The 17,058-nt window shown below is 46.3% G+C and overlaps 1 protein-coding gene across 3 annotated transcripts in view; it reads right to left on the bottom strand.

Annotated features, from left to right (window-relative positions):
• LOC144507275 (B-cell lymphoma/leukemia 11B-like) overlaps window positions 1-15,002 on the bottom strand; it is a 170,318-nt gene extending 155,316 nt beyond the window's left edge. For 2 of the 3 annotated variants that reach the window (XM_078234308.1, XM_078234307.1), the window contains exons 1-2: window positions 14,706-15,002; window positions 8,823-9,164 (exon numbers count right to left, since the gene is read on the bottom strand). In XM_078234308.1, the coding sequence (XP_078090434.1) occupies window positions 8,823-9,164; window positions 14,706-14,760 (397 nt within the window). In that variant the 5' untranslated portion in view covers window positions 14,761-15,002. Of the gene's footprint in view, window positions 1-8,822; window positions 9,168-14,705 lie in introns of all 3 variants that reach the window. The other variant, XM_078234306.1, reaches the window with a different exon arrangement.
• Window positions 15,003-17,058: the final 2,056 nt, after the last annotated feature.

The raw sequence follows: 17,058 nt of genomic DNA on the forward strand, positions 1-17,058 counted from the left end.
AGCAAGATCCCACAGGAAGCTCTGAGATAAACCACTGGATAATCGAATAGGAGCTGAAGGTTAAATATGAGCTAGCGCGCCAGGAGAACACCCCTGCTCGTCTTGCAATGGTGCATCTACCCAAGCACCAAGGCAACTCATCTCAAAGCTGGCACCTCTGGCAGAGTTGCACTCCCTTGGTACTGACGTGTCGACCTCAATTGTGTGCTCAAGTCTTTGGAATGGGATTAGGAGCCATGCCCACCTGTCTCGGTGATGAGAGTGCCACCCACTGAGCCAAGCTGCCACCTGAAGAGATGCCTTCTGCTAGCACCTGCACCGCCAATATTCCCCGTCCTTCAACATAGAAACTGTCCAGTGAAGTGTAGGGTGGGAGGGGGGTGGGACTATGCCCCCTCCGCACATACACTGGCCAGAAATGCGGATATTCCCTGATCCCTCGAACCACAGAATTCCTTGGCCTCTAAGCAACAAGCAAGTGTTTTTGTCTATTGTTCTTCCAAAGCAACAAGAACCATAGAATCATACAGCGCAGAAGAGGTCCTTCAGCCCATCGAGTCCACACCAACACATTAGAAACACCTGAACTCCCAACTAATCCCAGCTGTGGCCTCACCAAGGTTCTATACAACTCCAACATGACTTCCCTGCTTTTGTAATCTGTGCCTCGATTGATGAAGGCAAGTGTCCCATATGTGTTTTTCACAATCCTACTAAAATGCCCTTCCACCTTCAGAGATCTGTGGACAAACACACCAAGGTCCCTTTGTTTCACAGAACTTCCCAGTGTCCTATCTTTCATTGATTACTTTCTTATCAAATTACCCCTTCCAAAATGTATCACCTCACACGTTTCAGGGTTAAATTCCATCTGTCACTTATCTGCCCATTTGACCATTCCGTCTATATTTTCTTGCAGCCCAAGACACTCTGCCTCACTGTTAACCACCCGTCCAAACTTTGTATCATCCGTAAACTTACTAATCCCTGTGTGTGTGTGTGTGTGCGCGCGTGCATGTGTATATGTGCATGTGTCAGTGTATGTGTGTGTGTGTTTGTGTGTGCGTCTTTTTGTGTGTGTGCATATTTGTGTATCGGTGTGTGTGTATATGTGTGTGTTGATATGTGTGTATTTGTGTGTGTGCATGTGTGTGTGTATATTTGTGTGTGTGTATATTTGTGCAGCGGTGTGTGTGTGTATATGTGTGTGTTGATATGTGTGTATTTGTGTGTGTGTGTGTGTGTATATGTGTGTGTGTGTATATTTGTGTGTGTGTGTGTGCGTTGGTGTGTGTGCGCGCGCACAGGTACCTGCAGACGGTCCCGAGAGTAAATCAGAAGGAAAGCAGTTTTTATTTTTATTGCCAATTTTCTCCCTGGCACACACTGAACTATGAAGGGAGCAAGCCCATCGGCAACCTCCCAAACAGGTTCACTTTACCTCGGCCAACACCAACCAGGCTGGTAAAATAAATCTGGTCGTGCGGCATTCGGAAATCCTCAATCACTGGATTACTGCTGTCATCATACCCAGCCACAAACCAAATCTGGGCACCGTCAGGGGAAAACTGAGGCAGCGCATCACTTTGCGGCTCCCTGAATCATTGCCCCCACCCAGCCCCAGGCCCGAAGGAGATCCCCTCCCTCCCACCTCACCATCACCGCCCCGAACAGCAAACCTTCCCCCCCCCCCCCCACCCCACCCCTGACCCCCACCACCTCCAACCAAACCCCCGCCCCTGCTTCCCCATTGCCCATCCTACACCACCACCTTCTGGGGCAGACAGTTTCACAGTCACCTGTCAAACCATTTTTAAGTAGGGTACCACAGGCTGTACAAAAATTTACCAATGCCGAGGTTTAACTGTCCATCGACATCTGATGAAACGGATTCAATTCTACCCCATTTAAAATAAAACCGTCTTAACTCCCAGGCAGTTATTGGCAACTGTCTCAGAAAGGAAAATGCCAGCAGCGGTAAAGAATATGTAATCTCGATTTTGAACATTGCCAGGCCTCCAGAACAAAACACACATGCGCAAAAATTATTTTGAAATTTGAGCAGGGAACGGGGATTGTAATTAAATTGGCGCTGCGTGGAATCTGGTTGACCTGCGCACTTCCTTGTTCATCTCAAGATGGTCCACTCTGTACAGAATAGGGGGCAATATAATAGGTTTTGTACAAAGCTGGAGGGGCAGAGAAAGATTGGGGGGGGGGGGAGGGGGTACCTCCATCTGATGAAAGCATAGGTAAAGATCAAACCGTTTAAAGTTATTCCACCGGTGTCGTGTCTGAGCACAGCGGCAACACTCTTCGCTCCCCCCCCCCCTCCCTCAACTTAACCATTCCATTCCAGACATTTTCATGCAAAATTGGAGGGAAACATTTTATTTTCTTCAACACCGACGTTTGGCGGATTAGCTCATGGTGCTGGCAACACACTGAGCAATGACGGGGTAAAGGGGCATGGAAAACACGCTCTTGGGTGGAGTACATCTGAGGCAGCCCATGAGGGCGGCAGTGGGCAGCAAGACATGCTATAAAAACTAGGTAAGGGTACCCAGGATGGGGAGAGAACCAGCCAGGCTTCCTGTTCCTTATTCTAGGAACACTTCCCCCAACCCCAAACCACCCATTGACCACACAAAGTACATGCCCATGAGAATCAGGTAGGAACAGGATCAGGTGCTTGAGCTGCATTGTCTTCCAGAGTTCAATATCCTCCTAATCATTACTTGATGAGTAATAGTGGTGGGGGGGGGGGGGGGGGGGAGAGAGAGAGAGAGAGAGAGAGAGAGAGAGAGAGAGAGAGAGAGAGAGAGAGAGAGAGAGCAATTTTCCAAAGAGAAACAGAAGTGGGGTGGGACGGGGTAAATGTCAGTAATACCACCGGCTATTTCTCCAATTCCATGTCCAAAGCCACGTGAAAGAAACCCAACAATTCTGCCTGATCCACCAACTAACCACAACAATCAAGCAACAAATCTCAAGGCAAACGGGTCCACGGTATGAATCACTTTACAATGCTTCACGTGGTCCTTCCCCCATTTGTCCCTCTGTGCAACAGACGGGGAAGAGAATAAGCTCACCAAGAATATCCCTTTGAGAAAGAAGGCATCTAATGTAGCTCTGTGAAACAGTGAGAGAGAGGGAGATTAAAGTAAGAGAGGGAGACAGCATGCAGGAAAAATAGATAGAAAGAGACAGGATAAGGGGGAGGGAAAAAGAGAGTTAAAGAAAAGGAGATAGAAACACTTAATCAGGAGGAACATCAACAGCCTCAAATAGAGTATCTTATCTACAGAAAAATGGCTGGCATAGAAAGACACAGACAGACAGAGACAGAGACACATACACAGAGAAACAGAGAGACAGAAAGAAAGACAGAGTCAGAGAGAGAGAGAGGGGGCAGAGAGAGTCAGACAGACAGGAAGAGATAGAGGCACACACAGAGACCGAGAGATAGAGATAGAGACAGAGATACACCCACAGAATCAGAGAGAGAGACACTCAAAGTCATAAAAAGAGAGACAGAGACACACAAGAGCCAGAGAGACACAGATAGAGGCAGAGATACACAGACAGAGACACACAGACAAGAGACACATAGAGACAAAAAAATACTAGACAGAGACAGAGAAACACTAGGCAGAGAAACACTAGACGAAGAAACACTAAACGGAGAAACACTAATGGAGAAACACTAGACGGAGAAACACGCAGACGGAGACACGCAGACAGAGACACGCAGACAGAGACACGCAGACAGAGACACGCAGACAGAGACACGCAGACAGAGACACGCAGACAGAGACACGCAGACAGAGACACGCAGACAGAGACACGCAGACAGAGACACGCAGACAGAGACGGAGAGGCACAGACAGAGAGGCACGGACAGAGAGGCACGGACAGAGAGGCACGGACAGAGAGGCATGGACAGACACACAAAGACAGACACACAAAGGCAGAGAGAGAAACATTAAATGGAGAAACACTAGACAGGGACACGCAGACAGAGACACACAGACAGAGACACGCAGACAGAGACACGCAGAGACAGAGAGGCACAGACAGAGACACAAAGACAGACACATAAAGACAGACACGCAGACAGAGAAACAGACAGAGAAACGCCGACACACAGACAGAGACATGCAGACAGAGACATGCAGACAGAGACAGAAACACACAGACAGACAGGGAAATAAGGCAGACAGAGCTTTTTTGCTTTTTTGTGTCTGAACACACACCCCTGTAAATAAGTCTCCTTTTTCACCTTTCTGTTTCAGCATGTATCTATCAGGGCCACAATGTATAAATAAACTTTGATGTTGAGGCCGGGAATTCAAGCAAAGCTTACTCAGGACTGGCTCTGTTCCACTGCACTGACTGGTGGGATTGAACTGCAGAGACATCATATAACCAAAGAGCTCTGGGATATAGCAGTAACTGTGGGAGCAGAATACTGGCTGTTCAGATACATCCGGGGTTCAATGTGGCCACATTTTATGCTCAGTTCTGAAATGCAATTTGCAAAGACAAATAGCAGGAGTCAGATGTTTCTGGTGTGCACCAGAGATGTGCTAGGCGCAAGCTTCCAACCGCATCCAGAAAAGGCAAGCAGTGTACAAAAATCAGACGGTTGTATCAGAGCCTTGATATGTGTGTAAACATGTGTCTGTGTGCATAGGAGCACATTTGTGAAAGAGTATACATATGTGAAAATATCTACATGTGTGTGTGAGAAGCTGTGTGTCGCTGAGCTTGAGAGTGTGTGCGAGTGGGTGAGAGAGAGAAAGATCATGCGCATGACATGACTGTGAGGGAATGTCCATGCATGTGTACATTCTAATGTCCTTTAGGGAAGGAAATCTACCATCCCTATTCTGTCTGGCCTACATGTGAATCCAGACTCACAGCAATGTGGTTGACTTGTAACTGCCCCCTGAGATGGCCCAGCAAGCCACTCAGTTCAAGGGCAATTAGGGATGGGCAATAAATGCTGGCCTTGCCATCAAGCACATAAGCACACATGGACGGCTGTGGGTACTTTTGTGTACAAAACGTGAAAGACAGCATATGTGTGTGTATGTGCCTGTGTTGTGTGTGTGTGTAGTCTGTGTGCGTTGTCTGTGGCTTTTTTTAATTCATTCGTGGAACATGGGTGTCGCTGGCTAGGCCAGCATTTATTGCCCATCTCCAGTTGCCCTTGAGAAGGTGGTGGTGAGCTGCCTTCTTGAATCATTGCAGTCCATGTGTGCGTGTTGTGTGTGCATATGAGCCGCGTGTTGTGTTTGTATGTGCGTGTGTGTTGTTTGTGTGTGCATGTGTGCATTGTGCTTGTGTATGTGTGCATGTGTGTTGTCTGTGTGTGCACGTGTGTTGTGTTTGTGCCTGTGTGTGTGTTGTGTGTCTGTACATGGATACATGCAGAAAAGGACACACCCAGGAACACAGCAGACTGCAGTAACCCACAATCTTGCTGCGTTTGTTAAAGTACAGCCGCGGCACGAAGCAAATAGCCCCATTCAGTGAGAGCAAGGTGTAAGCAAGCACAACGGGAAGACTGCGAGTCAAATCGAACAATGAAAGGCTGCATCACCCGGCAGGTGCTGGCATACTTCCACAGCTACATTTCCAAAGTTCTGCAAAAATATTTTTCCCTACATCACTGTAAACAAATAGATGCAACAAAGTGCTGTTCGCCAAATTGTACCTGGCATCCTGCAACACAATGCTGCACTTTAAAAATACAGCATGACTTTCCTCGGACAAAGTGCCATCCTTGAGGTGTTGACAACCCTAATTTCCGGCTGGATTCCTAACTCCTAAAATAATCCCAGCTTTCGGATGTCTAGATAGTACGATACTCTCCAATGTGTGATAATTAATGCTCTTTCTGTCTGTTCCCAGGGAGCGATAATCTACGGCAATGGCAAATTATTGGGGGAACAGTTCAAGGAAGGATCCTTACACTTTGGAGCAGGAAGGCGAGGAAGGAATGGCAGAATTAACTGCAGCATCACAATAATTAGCGTGCGATTACACTTCATTTCACAAGATGCATTTCATTAAAGAAGAGTAACTGTTAACACAGTCGCATATCCCCTTTGCAAAATCCTGGGATTCGCTATTGACGGTTATCAGATTTTTCTGTCTCAATCCGAACGAGTTTAGCTCAAGACAAAATAAACAAATCTGCAAGCTAAAAATGTCCGCATGATGTCAATTAGCGAAAAACTTGAAACCATTTTTTTTTTAAACTGTTGCTTTCTAATCCGAGTTGCTTTAAAGGACACCCTGTGAGTCTAAGGCAAGCCATCACAAACAAAACACCGCGCTTGTGAGTTCTCTGACTGTCAAAGACATCAAAGGGAAGCAAAGAGGGCCATTCTGTTTTCATTATATCTTTGGGATTTCTGGATAAGCCCCTCGCCCGTAGACACTAAATCTGCCTGGTACCCCACCCACTCTTTTAAACTTAACAAAATGGCCCACCAGCAGATTCTTGGCGATGGTGGGGGGGAGTGGGGAGAAGAAGAAAGGGAGGGGGTGGGGGGGATGTGGGTGGGGGAGGCGGCGACACATGCACGTGTGTGCGTATGTGAGGTGGTAGAGAGAATGGGGAGAAGGCAAGGATGTGTCTGCATGAGTGGCTGAGGCATAAAGGGGGAGAAGGCAAAGGCATGCGTTTGTGTGTGTGTGTGTGTGTGTGTGTGTGTGTCTCTCTCTCTCTCTCTCTCTCTCTCTCTCGAGGAGGGTCTGCACACATGACGTGAGAGAGTCAAGCAGACATTGTTTTAAGCACCGGCTCAAGTCACCCGATTCACTGATTTTCCATCTTCAGGCCCGTGAGCACCGAAGGGGTTTGCTAATTGCTGCAAAAGGACAAATCAACACGTGCGTTCCACCCCTCCCAATATTGTTTGCAAATTTATAACTCCACTCCCCACATCAATCACCAAAATAACCCCTTTCATTGGCCTTCAGACAATAAATACGCCGTAAACTTTGAAAACTGAATAAAAACCCCACACCATTCCAAATCATGCTAAATATTTTAAAATAGGAACTCAGGAGGAGGAGAAGGCCATTCAGCCTTTCGAGTCTGCTGCACCATTCAATAAGCTCATGGCTAATCGGGTTGTGTCTCAACTCTTTTATCCTTTAAAGAACCTTCTCATACCCTGAAAAAATGTCTACACTCACAATAGTGCTGATTATTCCAATAGAAGCTTTTTCATAAAAAATTATGTATTAAAGTTTTTAAGAAGCTTCACTCCATTAAGAGGAGCTTCTTGATGAAGAGTGAAGTCACCAGCAATGTGGAGTGTTTTGTACAAATGTCTGCGATTTACTGTTTAGCGGCACTCTGAAAGATAAGTTGACAGAGACTTTGTACGGTAAGAACACAATGCAGACAAACATGTACTCCTGTGACCGTACACGCACAAGTGTAGCAAAGACGCCCTGATCACACGCGACCTCAAAACCTCAAGCCAGTCACCGGCTCGCCCACTCCCAAAATTCACTTCCACCGCTACCGTAGGACAGCTCACTGGTTTTGAACGATGTGCACTTAAGATGGCGTGAGCTTAGATCAACCAGTGGCATGTCACCCTGCCTTGATCAATCAAATGCCACTCTGGGGGGTTTGGAGGGAGAGAGAGAGAGAGAGAGAGACGGAGTGGAGGGCGGGGGAGGGGGGTTCTGTTTTTCTCTTCCCCTCCCCACTCCACGCCACCAACAAATCATCAAGTCTTCGTCAAGTCCAATTTCACAACTTGTCACAAGTAGGCTTTGAAGTTACGGTCGGACCGTGAATTTCTAGCCCTGCACCATCATCACTTAAAGCCCTTGTCCAAAAAAGACCTGACCCGGGAAGCTTACAGGTCACAAGTCCGACTTGAAAACGTAGAAATGCAGTAGTCAGCTTAGGCCTAACTTTTTGTTTACATGCAGTCATTTTTTTTTGTTGAATATGGTTAAGTTCGTACTCTTCCAATAGGGGCTGGGAGTGGGGGGGTCAGGGAGGGGAGCTGAAATCCCAGTTGATATTTCAGTCAACACAATGGCAGTCTTTCCTTTGACATTCTGGGTGCAACTTGTCAATTCTTTTTCTTTCCTTCCGTAACATCAGTTTCCCCCGCCCCCCACAACACAACAGCGAGTGTGAATCAGTATTGGTACATTAAAAAAACACACACACACATACAATTGACATCCTATTAACCCTTAAAGCTCCATGTGTCACATGTCACCACCCACTGGTTCAGAACACTTTTTTTTTTACATTGCAGCACCGTGAACGGTTAAAGTTATCCCTTCTCTAGGAGTTGCACTCAAAAGCACGCACGCGTCCCAGGAGCCCTCTCTGTAGTGACAGCAATGAAATTATATACAAAAACAGCAAGCTCTGAAAATGCTTAAAATAAAAACACACAAAGGGCCAACTGTACCTCCTCCTATCTATTTATAGTGTGTATGTGTGTGTGTATGTGTGTGACAATTCTCATGATGCATGCTATATACAGTGTAGGTAGGAGCGTGGCAAAGCAACTTGCACATTCAGACAGGTTTTCCTCATCCCCGTGTATTTTTAAACTAGGTACAGATTCAGGAGAGTAGGAAGATCTGAAAAGCCCGTGAAGGCTTAAAGCAAAATGCTGAATGTACCTGAAGAGATGGAGTGGGGACAGGAAGATCTATCACTGTGTACCCACCCCACCCCCCCCCCACCCCCCCTCCCCCCTCCACATATTAAGCAACAAACACAGGGGAATTATCAGTACGTTGAGTGGTACCAGACGCATTACCTCCTGCAAGGTTCTCCTGCTTCGGGCAAATTCCTTTCGTAGGCGTTAGTAGCCGGTCGTCTTCCTCGGGCGTGACCTGGATGCCGATTTCGACGGGCTCAGACACTCTCCTGGGCTCCGGGTGCCGGGGCGAGGGGCTCCGTTTATCCAGGGGTTTCTCGAAGCAGATGCCCGCCCCGTTGCAGCGCTTCCTCTTGTGCTCGATAAAGATGAGGATGTCGGCCAGCGGAAAGTGCGCCTGGCACTGCCCGCAGGTCAGCAGGTCGTGGTCTCCGCCGCCGCCCGGCCCAGCCATGGCCGCGTCCTCTTCGTCCGTGCTCGCCGTCTCCACATGGTCAGCCTCTGCTTCGCGCAGTAATGGCGGGGAGGGGGTGAGAGAGAGAGAGAGAGAGAGCGGGAGAGAGAGAAAGGAGAGGTTGCATTTAGCTGGAACTTTCACTGAACAACCCCATCCCCATTTATAAGTTGGCATACCATTTTTAAATCGCACACGGGTTCCAAACGCCACTGGCCAACATTTCCCCCCTTCCTTTCCCCCACTCAAACAAAACATCTTTTTTATTCTGCAATCACGAAATAAAGGAATTGTGAGAATGACAGCGGAGCCAGAAAAAGGATTTTATTTATTTTTTTCTGAATATATCTTTGCACCTTGCATACAACAAGTCAGTGAAACAGAACACAGGGAAGGCGATAGAAGATACCCAAGGCTCAACTCGATAAACAAAACACTGGGGGAAGAAAAAAAACAAAAGGGTCCTTTCTAACACTAACACTCTCGCCTCTCATAAATCTAGATAAACTCTTCAACTGTAGCTCTCCCTCATTCAGTTTAATTTCACGTTTACTGATATATTGGCTTGGGGTTTATTCTGGCTGTGCTGAATGTGGGAGTCATTCACCAGACCCAAGGTTGGTTATTTTTCAGAGGTGAGAGGGTTCAGCAGCTGAATATTCTAAACCAAACCCCCCCCCCTCCTCCCCCGCACTCCGCCCGCGCCACTCCCTCCCCAAAATCTGCATTATAAACCTCTCTGGATTTAGTGACAGTCAACATAGAGTTGTACCACGAGCGAGAAAGACTAATCGAAGAGGACAATCTCCCCCCCCCCGCCCTCCCTGAACCAAAAAAATTAAGGGCTTAACACGAAGAAGGACATTTTTAAGATGAAAACGTCACAACTGGTGGTTTTCTGGGGCTTTTGTTGAGCTGGAGGTAATGCTTTTACAGCCCTATCTTAAAATCATCACCAATTTCAGTTTCACGTCCGGGTAAATAAACTGGACAAGTCGTTGCAGCGAGTTAGGCTGCTGGGTAGGGACGCCGCATTGAAATTTTGTACACAGGTTTCTACATTGATAGGTGCAATTAACAAGCGAGAACAACAAAGGGGGAGAGGGGGAGAGAGGGAGAGACTGGGAAGACAAAGCATGAATAGGAATGTTCTGATTCATCTGCCTCCTTTCAGCTCCCCGGCCATTGTACCGACAAGCACGTAACATTTTAGTGCTCTCCACAGACAGTCGCTCAAAGTTTAACAACTTGCTCTGTCACAGGATTACAAGAAGCCTCATTATTTCAGTGATACGATTTTTTTTTTTGCATCGTTTGAAAAACCTTAGCAGGTTCTCAAGGAATATTAATCAGCGGCAAAACTGATCCAACAAGCCAGAGTGTACAAATAGGTTTGTGCAGTCAGAGCAGTATTATTTATTTCCGGGCAAGCAAAAACCCTGTAGAAGTCTAAACGAGGTGGCATATATTTTTCATACACAGCAGCCTGCAAATAATCGGGAGATTACGCCAACACTCCACGCAACAAAAAAAATCTGCATTTGATACATAAAATAAAACATACAATATTTAATGTCAGAAGACACAGAAAAGGCAAATAGACTCTCTGCGATTGTTCTATCATTAATCAATTCCCACATCTGCTGTCATTTTAGCAAGAAAATGATGATATTCATCTAACCTACTCATTGACGTGTGTACAACTGCTGAAGTGTATCCCCTCTGCTTTAATTTATTTCTAAATAACTTGCTTAAGGCACTTTTTGTTTTATTCCTGGGTTTTTACGAGCGCAAAAAAAAACAATGAAGGAAGGGTTGACGCTCAGAAGCATTTCACTCCTGTACAAGTCGAAGTGTTTTCTCTCTCCTTATCGTTGGCCTGGGTTCTTCGCTAGCTTAAGGAAACTCACAATAAAACAAACAAACAAGCACGCACAGACACCCAATCTCAATTTGCCTTAAACGCCTGCAATCACAAACTTGAACGGATATTTTAAAAATTAATGTGTTTATTGCTTTCGAACACATCTCTCTTTCTCTCGCCCACGGTGGAAAATAAACCACATCACTGCAGCATCCTAAATATTTTTGGAGATTTGGCAAATAATTGTCAGCCACACGCACACATAACACACCAAATATTGTTTTTTTTTAGAAAGACAAAGCGGTGCATCTGACATTTTCATTACGTCGCCCTGTACAGCGTTTAAATTAATTCAAATAAGAATGATATCAAAAGGATTGCTTTTGGATATTTCAACCCATTATTTTAATAACGATCAGCATCTCCCCCCCCCCCCCACATCTGTGAAATCAAGTTCCTCCCCAAAGATCAAGACAGTCTTGACCAAACTGATTCTGACTGTGCTGTGCCAGAAGTTGATATGTACAGAGAGAAAGACAGAGAGACTTGAATGGCAGAAGGCAGGATATGTGGATTATCAGAAATAAAAGTGTATCTCAGAAATTAAACATATTGGTGGTGGGGGGGAACTGAGAGAAGTGCAAAGGTGTGGGGGGGGGGAATGAATGCTGCAGCAAATGCTTTCTTTACACTTGGGGAGAAGTGTACATGATGTGTGTGTGTGTTGTGTGTGTGTGTGACACAGTAGTCAGTTTCCAGGTAGTGGGGACTGGGCACTGATGAGTTGACTTAGAGCGCCCCGTTGCGGCGGCCGCTCGTCACTGCGGCTCCCCCAGCGCGGGACCCACGCGCTTTGAGTTGGAATCCTGGACAAAGTTTATTTGCAATTGCAACTATCTTTAAATCTCACTCATTATCCTCGGTGCATTTTTTTTTTATTTGCTGAGTTTATTTTGTGGCGATGCGCGCACACACACACATGCACTGCAAAGCGAAAGCACTTCAATGGGAATTTCTCTCTCTCTCTCTGCCCCAACCTCCTCCTCCACCCCCCTCCTCCTCCTCCCAACCCTTTTATTCAGTAACAAAGGCAGCCAAAGGAGTCTAACTCGGACCCCCAGTGCAAGCCCAAGTTCAATGTCTAACTAACCCTCCTGCCTCTCTCTCTCCCCCTCCTCCCCGGCAGCCCGTTCAAGTTTAAGCAAACCCAGCCCTGCAACAAAAAAAACATAGGACTTCTACAAACATTGCAGAGATTTTAACAGCAAGGACTAAACCGCGTGCAAAAAAAAATACACACATTGCATATTGAATTGTTAAATCTCTCCCCCACCCCACACACACAAGCACACACTCCACCGGCGGCTGTGTAGCAAGGAGAGATTTATTAATGGGCAAACTGGAATTGCATCTTGCAATGTCCAGGAGGATGGGATGGATGCAAGTTGTGCTTTGCCTGAAGTGGCATTTATTTTTGGGGGGGCTTTTTTTTTAAAAAAGCGGCCACTGTCCGCACACGGTGCAAAAGAAAAAAATATTGAAGGGGGAGGAGGTCGGATTTGCAAATCGGGCCGCCTGGCATTAATTTCTCAGTCACTGGAGAAAGGTATGGAGAAGGGAGAGAGTCTTCCCCCACCACCCCCACGCTCGTATTTCCGAGCCGGGATGGACAAGTCTGGGAGAGGGTGGAGAATAAAAAAAACAAATACCTACTCACACAATCATGCATTAAAATAAATGCAACCTGCAGAGGAAGGGGGGGGGGGTGAAATCGTGCATTTAATTTTTTTTTAAATAAAACGATTCATTCATTGGGTCAGGGACGGAATCATTTTCACAATTTTTTTTAAAAACCTGTCTCTTTCTTCCCCCCCCCCCCCGCCCCCAACAAAAAAATTACCATCGCGGCTGTCAGAGTTTGCAAATGTCTCACAAGCATTTTACCTTCTCAACGAGTTGCAGAATCTTACAAATAAAAAGTGAGCGCTTTCTAAAAGACAGCAACGTGCCAGAGCAGGTATTTCATACACATATATAAACACACATACACACCATTTGGAAATAATAATAAATAGAAGAGCAAAAAAAACGCTTTGGATTTAATCTTATTTTTTGCAATTGAACAAAGTGGTCAACATCTCAGATGCATGCGATTTCCCCCCATTCTCCCCCCCCCCCAAACCAACTTCTCTCCAAAGAATCCCAATCATCTTTTTTCCTTTCCCTTTAAAAAAAATAAAAAACGCATTTACCTTTCTCTTTCTCTCTGAAATTTGCAGTTTGCAAGAAAAATGGAACCGATCTTCATTGAAAAAAAAGAAAAAAGATATTCCGACCCTTTTTTTGCATGGACACACGGAAAGGTTGAGATTCGGGGCGGAGAGTGGTTGGGGGTGGTGGTGGGGGGGTAGGGGGGAGAAAGAATAACATTATACCCCTTTATTTATTTTGAGATCCGATGATTTCCAAAAGGGGGGGAATAAATAAAATCTGCAGAATTTCTTGTCCTAAAATTACACACACACACCCACCCCTCCCAAAAAAACATAATGCAATAGCAGGAGTTGTTTGCAAAGAGTGGGGTTGTAGGAGTTGGGTGGGTTTTGGGGGAGAAGTGAGGGAGGGGGGGGGGAGAGAGAGATTTGCTGCTCTTTATCAGGCTTGTCTTTGCAGCCGAATTGCAATTTATGCAATGCAATCTCTCCCCCCTTTTTTGTTGTTGTCGGGGCAGCGGGAGGAGGAGGAGGATGGGGAGGGAGAGGGAGGAAAGGAAGGAGGAAGGGGAGAGGAGGAGGGGGGGGAGAGCGAGAGAGAGGGATGGAAGAATATATTTATTTAAATTTTTTTAGCAGAATAAAGCACCATAAATATTCCGACTTTCTCCTTATTTGGCCACGTTTGGAACGTTGCGAACCGCCGCGTTCCATCCCCACACTCCCCTCCCTCGCGCCGGCCGGGGCTCCACGCGCGCCGCTCGCAACTTTTCGCAAACTCGCACCAAACCTTTCCCCCCCCCCCCCCCCCCCACCACCCCTAACCAAAAAAAAACCAACAAACACCCGCCGCATGCAAGATCGGACACCCCTGCAATGAGCAATGCAGAGGGACAACTCCAACGCACTATTGCACAAACTTTTTTTTCCCCTGCTTGTCTCTATTATTTTGTATATAAAAAATAAATGAAATAAAATCTCAACCCAAACTCCTCAGCAGGAGCGCCCGGCAAAAAAAAAGATACACTTCACGCATGGAGCAGAAAAAATTGCAACTTCTCCCAGTGTGAAATGTTGCAAAAGCCGGTTGTTAAACACACTATATAAAAGAATACACATGCTTGCACCGAGGGCTCACTCAAATCATGCTCTTTTAATAAAAATTAAAATCATACATCGCACCATGCTCAAAAAGAACTGATTCCAGCAACGGACCGATTAAAGATAAATAATTCTCCCCCTCCTGCAATTAAAAACTCTGCAGAATTTAAAAGTCTCAATGTTTTGTTGTCATCCTGTGCAATGCACCTCAAAACAATATTTAGAAGACAACGCTCAGAAAATTATCCACCTCAAACATTAACAATTTATATCGTATATAAATATCCAGAAAAAAATTTCCTTAATTTTTTTTAAATTTTATTTTTTTGGGGGGGGGGGGGAAGCGGGGGCAAAAGAGGGTTGTTTCATTTATTATTTTTTATGATATTTTTTTTTGAATGGTTACTTACGCGAAAATTCCCTTTTACTTAAATGCTGAGGGTTGCCTTGCTTGCGGCGAGACATAGTCGGTCACATCTGGAGCGGAAAGCCGGAGACTCCAGAGAAAAATATCTTCATCAGAGCCCCTGACAGAAAATAAATTGGAAATAATGCAAAGATGGCGGATGGAGATGGATTATGGGATGGCCGTCAGAGAGAGAGAGAGAGAGGGGGGAGAGGAGCTAGCACACACACACACACATTACACACACACTATTACAGCAAACACACACACACACACACAGAGAGGGAACACTGTCAAGTTCAAGTGCGGACGTGACGCGCCCGCGAACTTGAACGTCAAGCCGATGAATTGGCCGCCAGCTCAATGGGGGCTACTACTGGCAAAGGCATCACATTGTACAGACACAGAGAGAGAGAGAGAGGGAGTTTTCATTCACAGCCACTCACTTCACTTCACTCAGTTCACTCGACAGGACCTGACTGAGCCACTGTCTTCCCAGCAGCAACACCCACCCCTCTCTCCCACCTTCTCTCTCCCTCCTCCTTTCTCTCTCTTTCTCTTACACACTCTCTCCCACCTTCTCCTCTCCCCCTCTCTCTTTCTCTTACACGCTCTCTTCCACCTTCTCTCTCTCTTCTTTCCCCTCGCTCTTTCTTTTACACTCTCCACCTCTCCTTTCCCCTCTCTCTCTTTCTCTTACACTCTCTCTCTCACTTTCTCTTCTTCCCCCCTCGCTCTTTCTTTTACACACTCTCTCCACCAACTTTCCCTCTTCTTTCCCTCTCACTCTCTCTCTCCCACCTTCTCTCTTCTTTCCCCCTCGCTCTTTCTTTTACACACTCTCCACCTTCTCTCCCTCTTCTTGCCCTCTCCTCTTACACACTCCCTCCCACCTTCTCTCCCTCCTTCTTTCCCTCTCTCACACACACTCTCCCGCCTTCTCTCTCCCTCCTTTCTCTCTCTCCCACTCTATCTCTCCCACCTTCTCTCACTATCTCTCACTTACTCTCTCCTCCACTCTCAGTTTCTCCCTCCCTCCACTCTCTCTCACTCCCACTCTCTCTCACTTACACACACTCTCCCCCACTCTTTACCTCTCCCACTTTCTCTCTCCCTCTTCCTTTCTCCCCCTTTCCATTCCACTCTTTCTCCCTTACACACTCCTCTACTCCCTATGTCTCCCATCTTCCCTCTCCGTCCTCCTTTGCCCCTCTCCCTCCATCCCACTCTCTTACACTCTTTCCCCACTCTCTCTGTCTTCCACCTTCCTCCCTCCCCTCCCAGTCTCTCACACACTCTCCCTCCCACTCTCTCCCTCTCACACACTCTCTATTTCCCACAGTCTCCGTCCCTCTCTCTCCCTCTCTCCCTCCTCTCTCGCTCCCTCCCTCCCGCTCCCTCCCTCCCGCTCCCTCCCTCACTTCCTCTCCTTTCCTTTTCCTCCTTCCCTCTCTCTACCCCTCCATCCCTCTGTCTCCCTCCATCTCTCTCCTCCCTCCCTCGCTCCTTCCTCCCTCGCTCTCTCCCACCCCCTCAATCATCACACAATAAATTTACTTTTTCATCCCTGGATGAGAGGGAAAAAAACTTTTTCATTTCATTATCTTTTGCAAGTTGCATGCACAATTTTTAAACAAAAAAAACTTCCTTTTCATTTCATTGCTTTTTCTGCCACTCGCGTGTTATTCTTTAAAAAGCGACATACCTTTTTTCCCTTAAAAGCGTGTACATATTTTTCAACGCTTCTCTCCCCTCCCTCCCACCACCTTACTGCTCTTTGTGTGATAGCATTTTGTTACAAAAAATGTTTTATTTGCCTCAAACTTTCTCGCACTGAGATTTAAAAGTTAAGTCGGACTGTCCCTGAGTGGCACTCAAAAGATGTTCGCCGTTCAACTAAAAAAAATAGGCTTTCCGAATGAAATGCGTCTTAATTTTTTTTTGAAGGAACTATATTTTAAAAATAAGGGCTTACTGCTTAAGAGGGGGGGCGGGTGGGGGGAGTAGTGCTGGAAGATATTCATTCATCTGCAGTTATGCACACACGCACACATCGGTTAACCTGAGAAGTGCAGGACTGCTAACAGCTACTTATTGCTATGTTTGCAGTATGTTTTTTTTAAAGAAATACATTGCATTGCTACTGGCGAGAGAGAGAGAGCGCGCGCATTGTACAGATAGTGACTCACTCACAATGCATACACCCGGTCTAATCTGAGAATTACAGAGTTGGCAACAGCTCCGATCTTTGATGTATTTGTGCGATTTTCTTCTAGCGAAAAAAAAGCGAGGGGGGAAAAACGTGCTGGAGGATTTTATTTCCTTCCTCCACTCTCCTTCCCAAACTAAGGTCTGCT

The sequence above is a fragment of the Mustelus asterias genome, chromosome 18, assembly GCF_964213995.1.
Source record: "Mustelus asterias chromosome 18, sMusAst1.hap1.1, whole genome shotgun sequence".
NCBI classification, from domain to species: domain Eukaryota; kingdom Metazoa; phylum Chordata; class Chondrichthyes; order Carcharhiniformes; family Triakidae; genus Mustelus; species Mustelus asterias.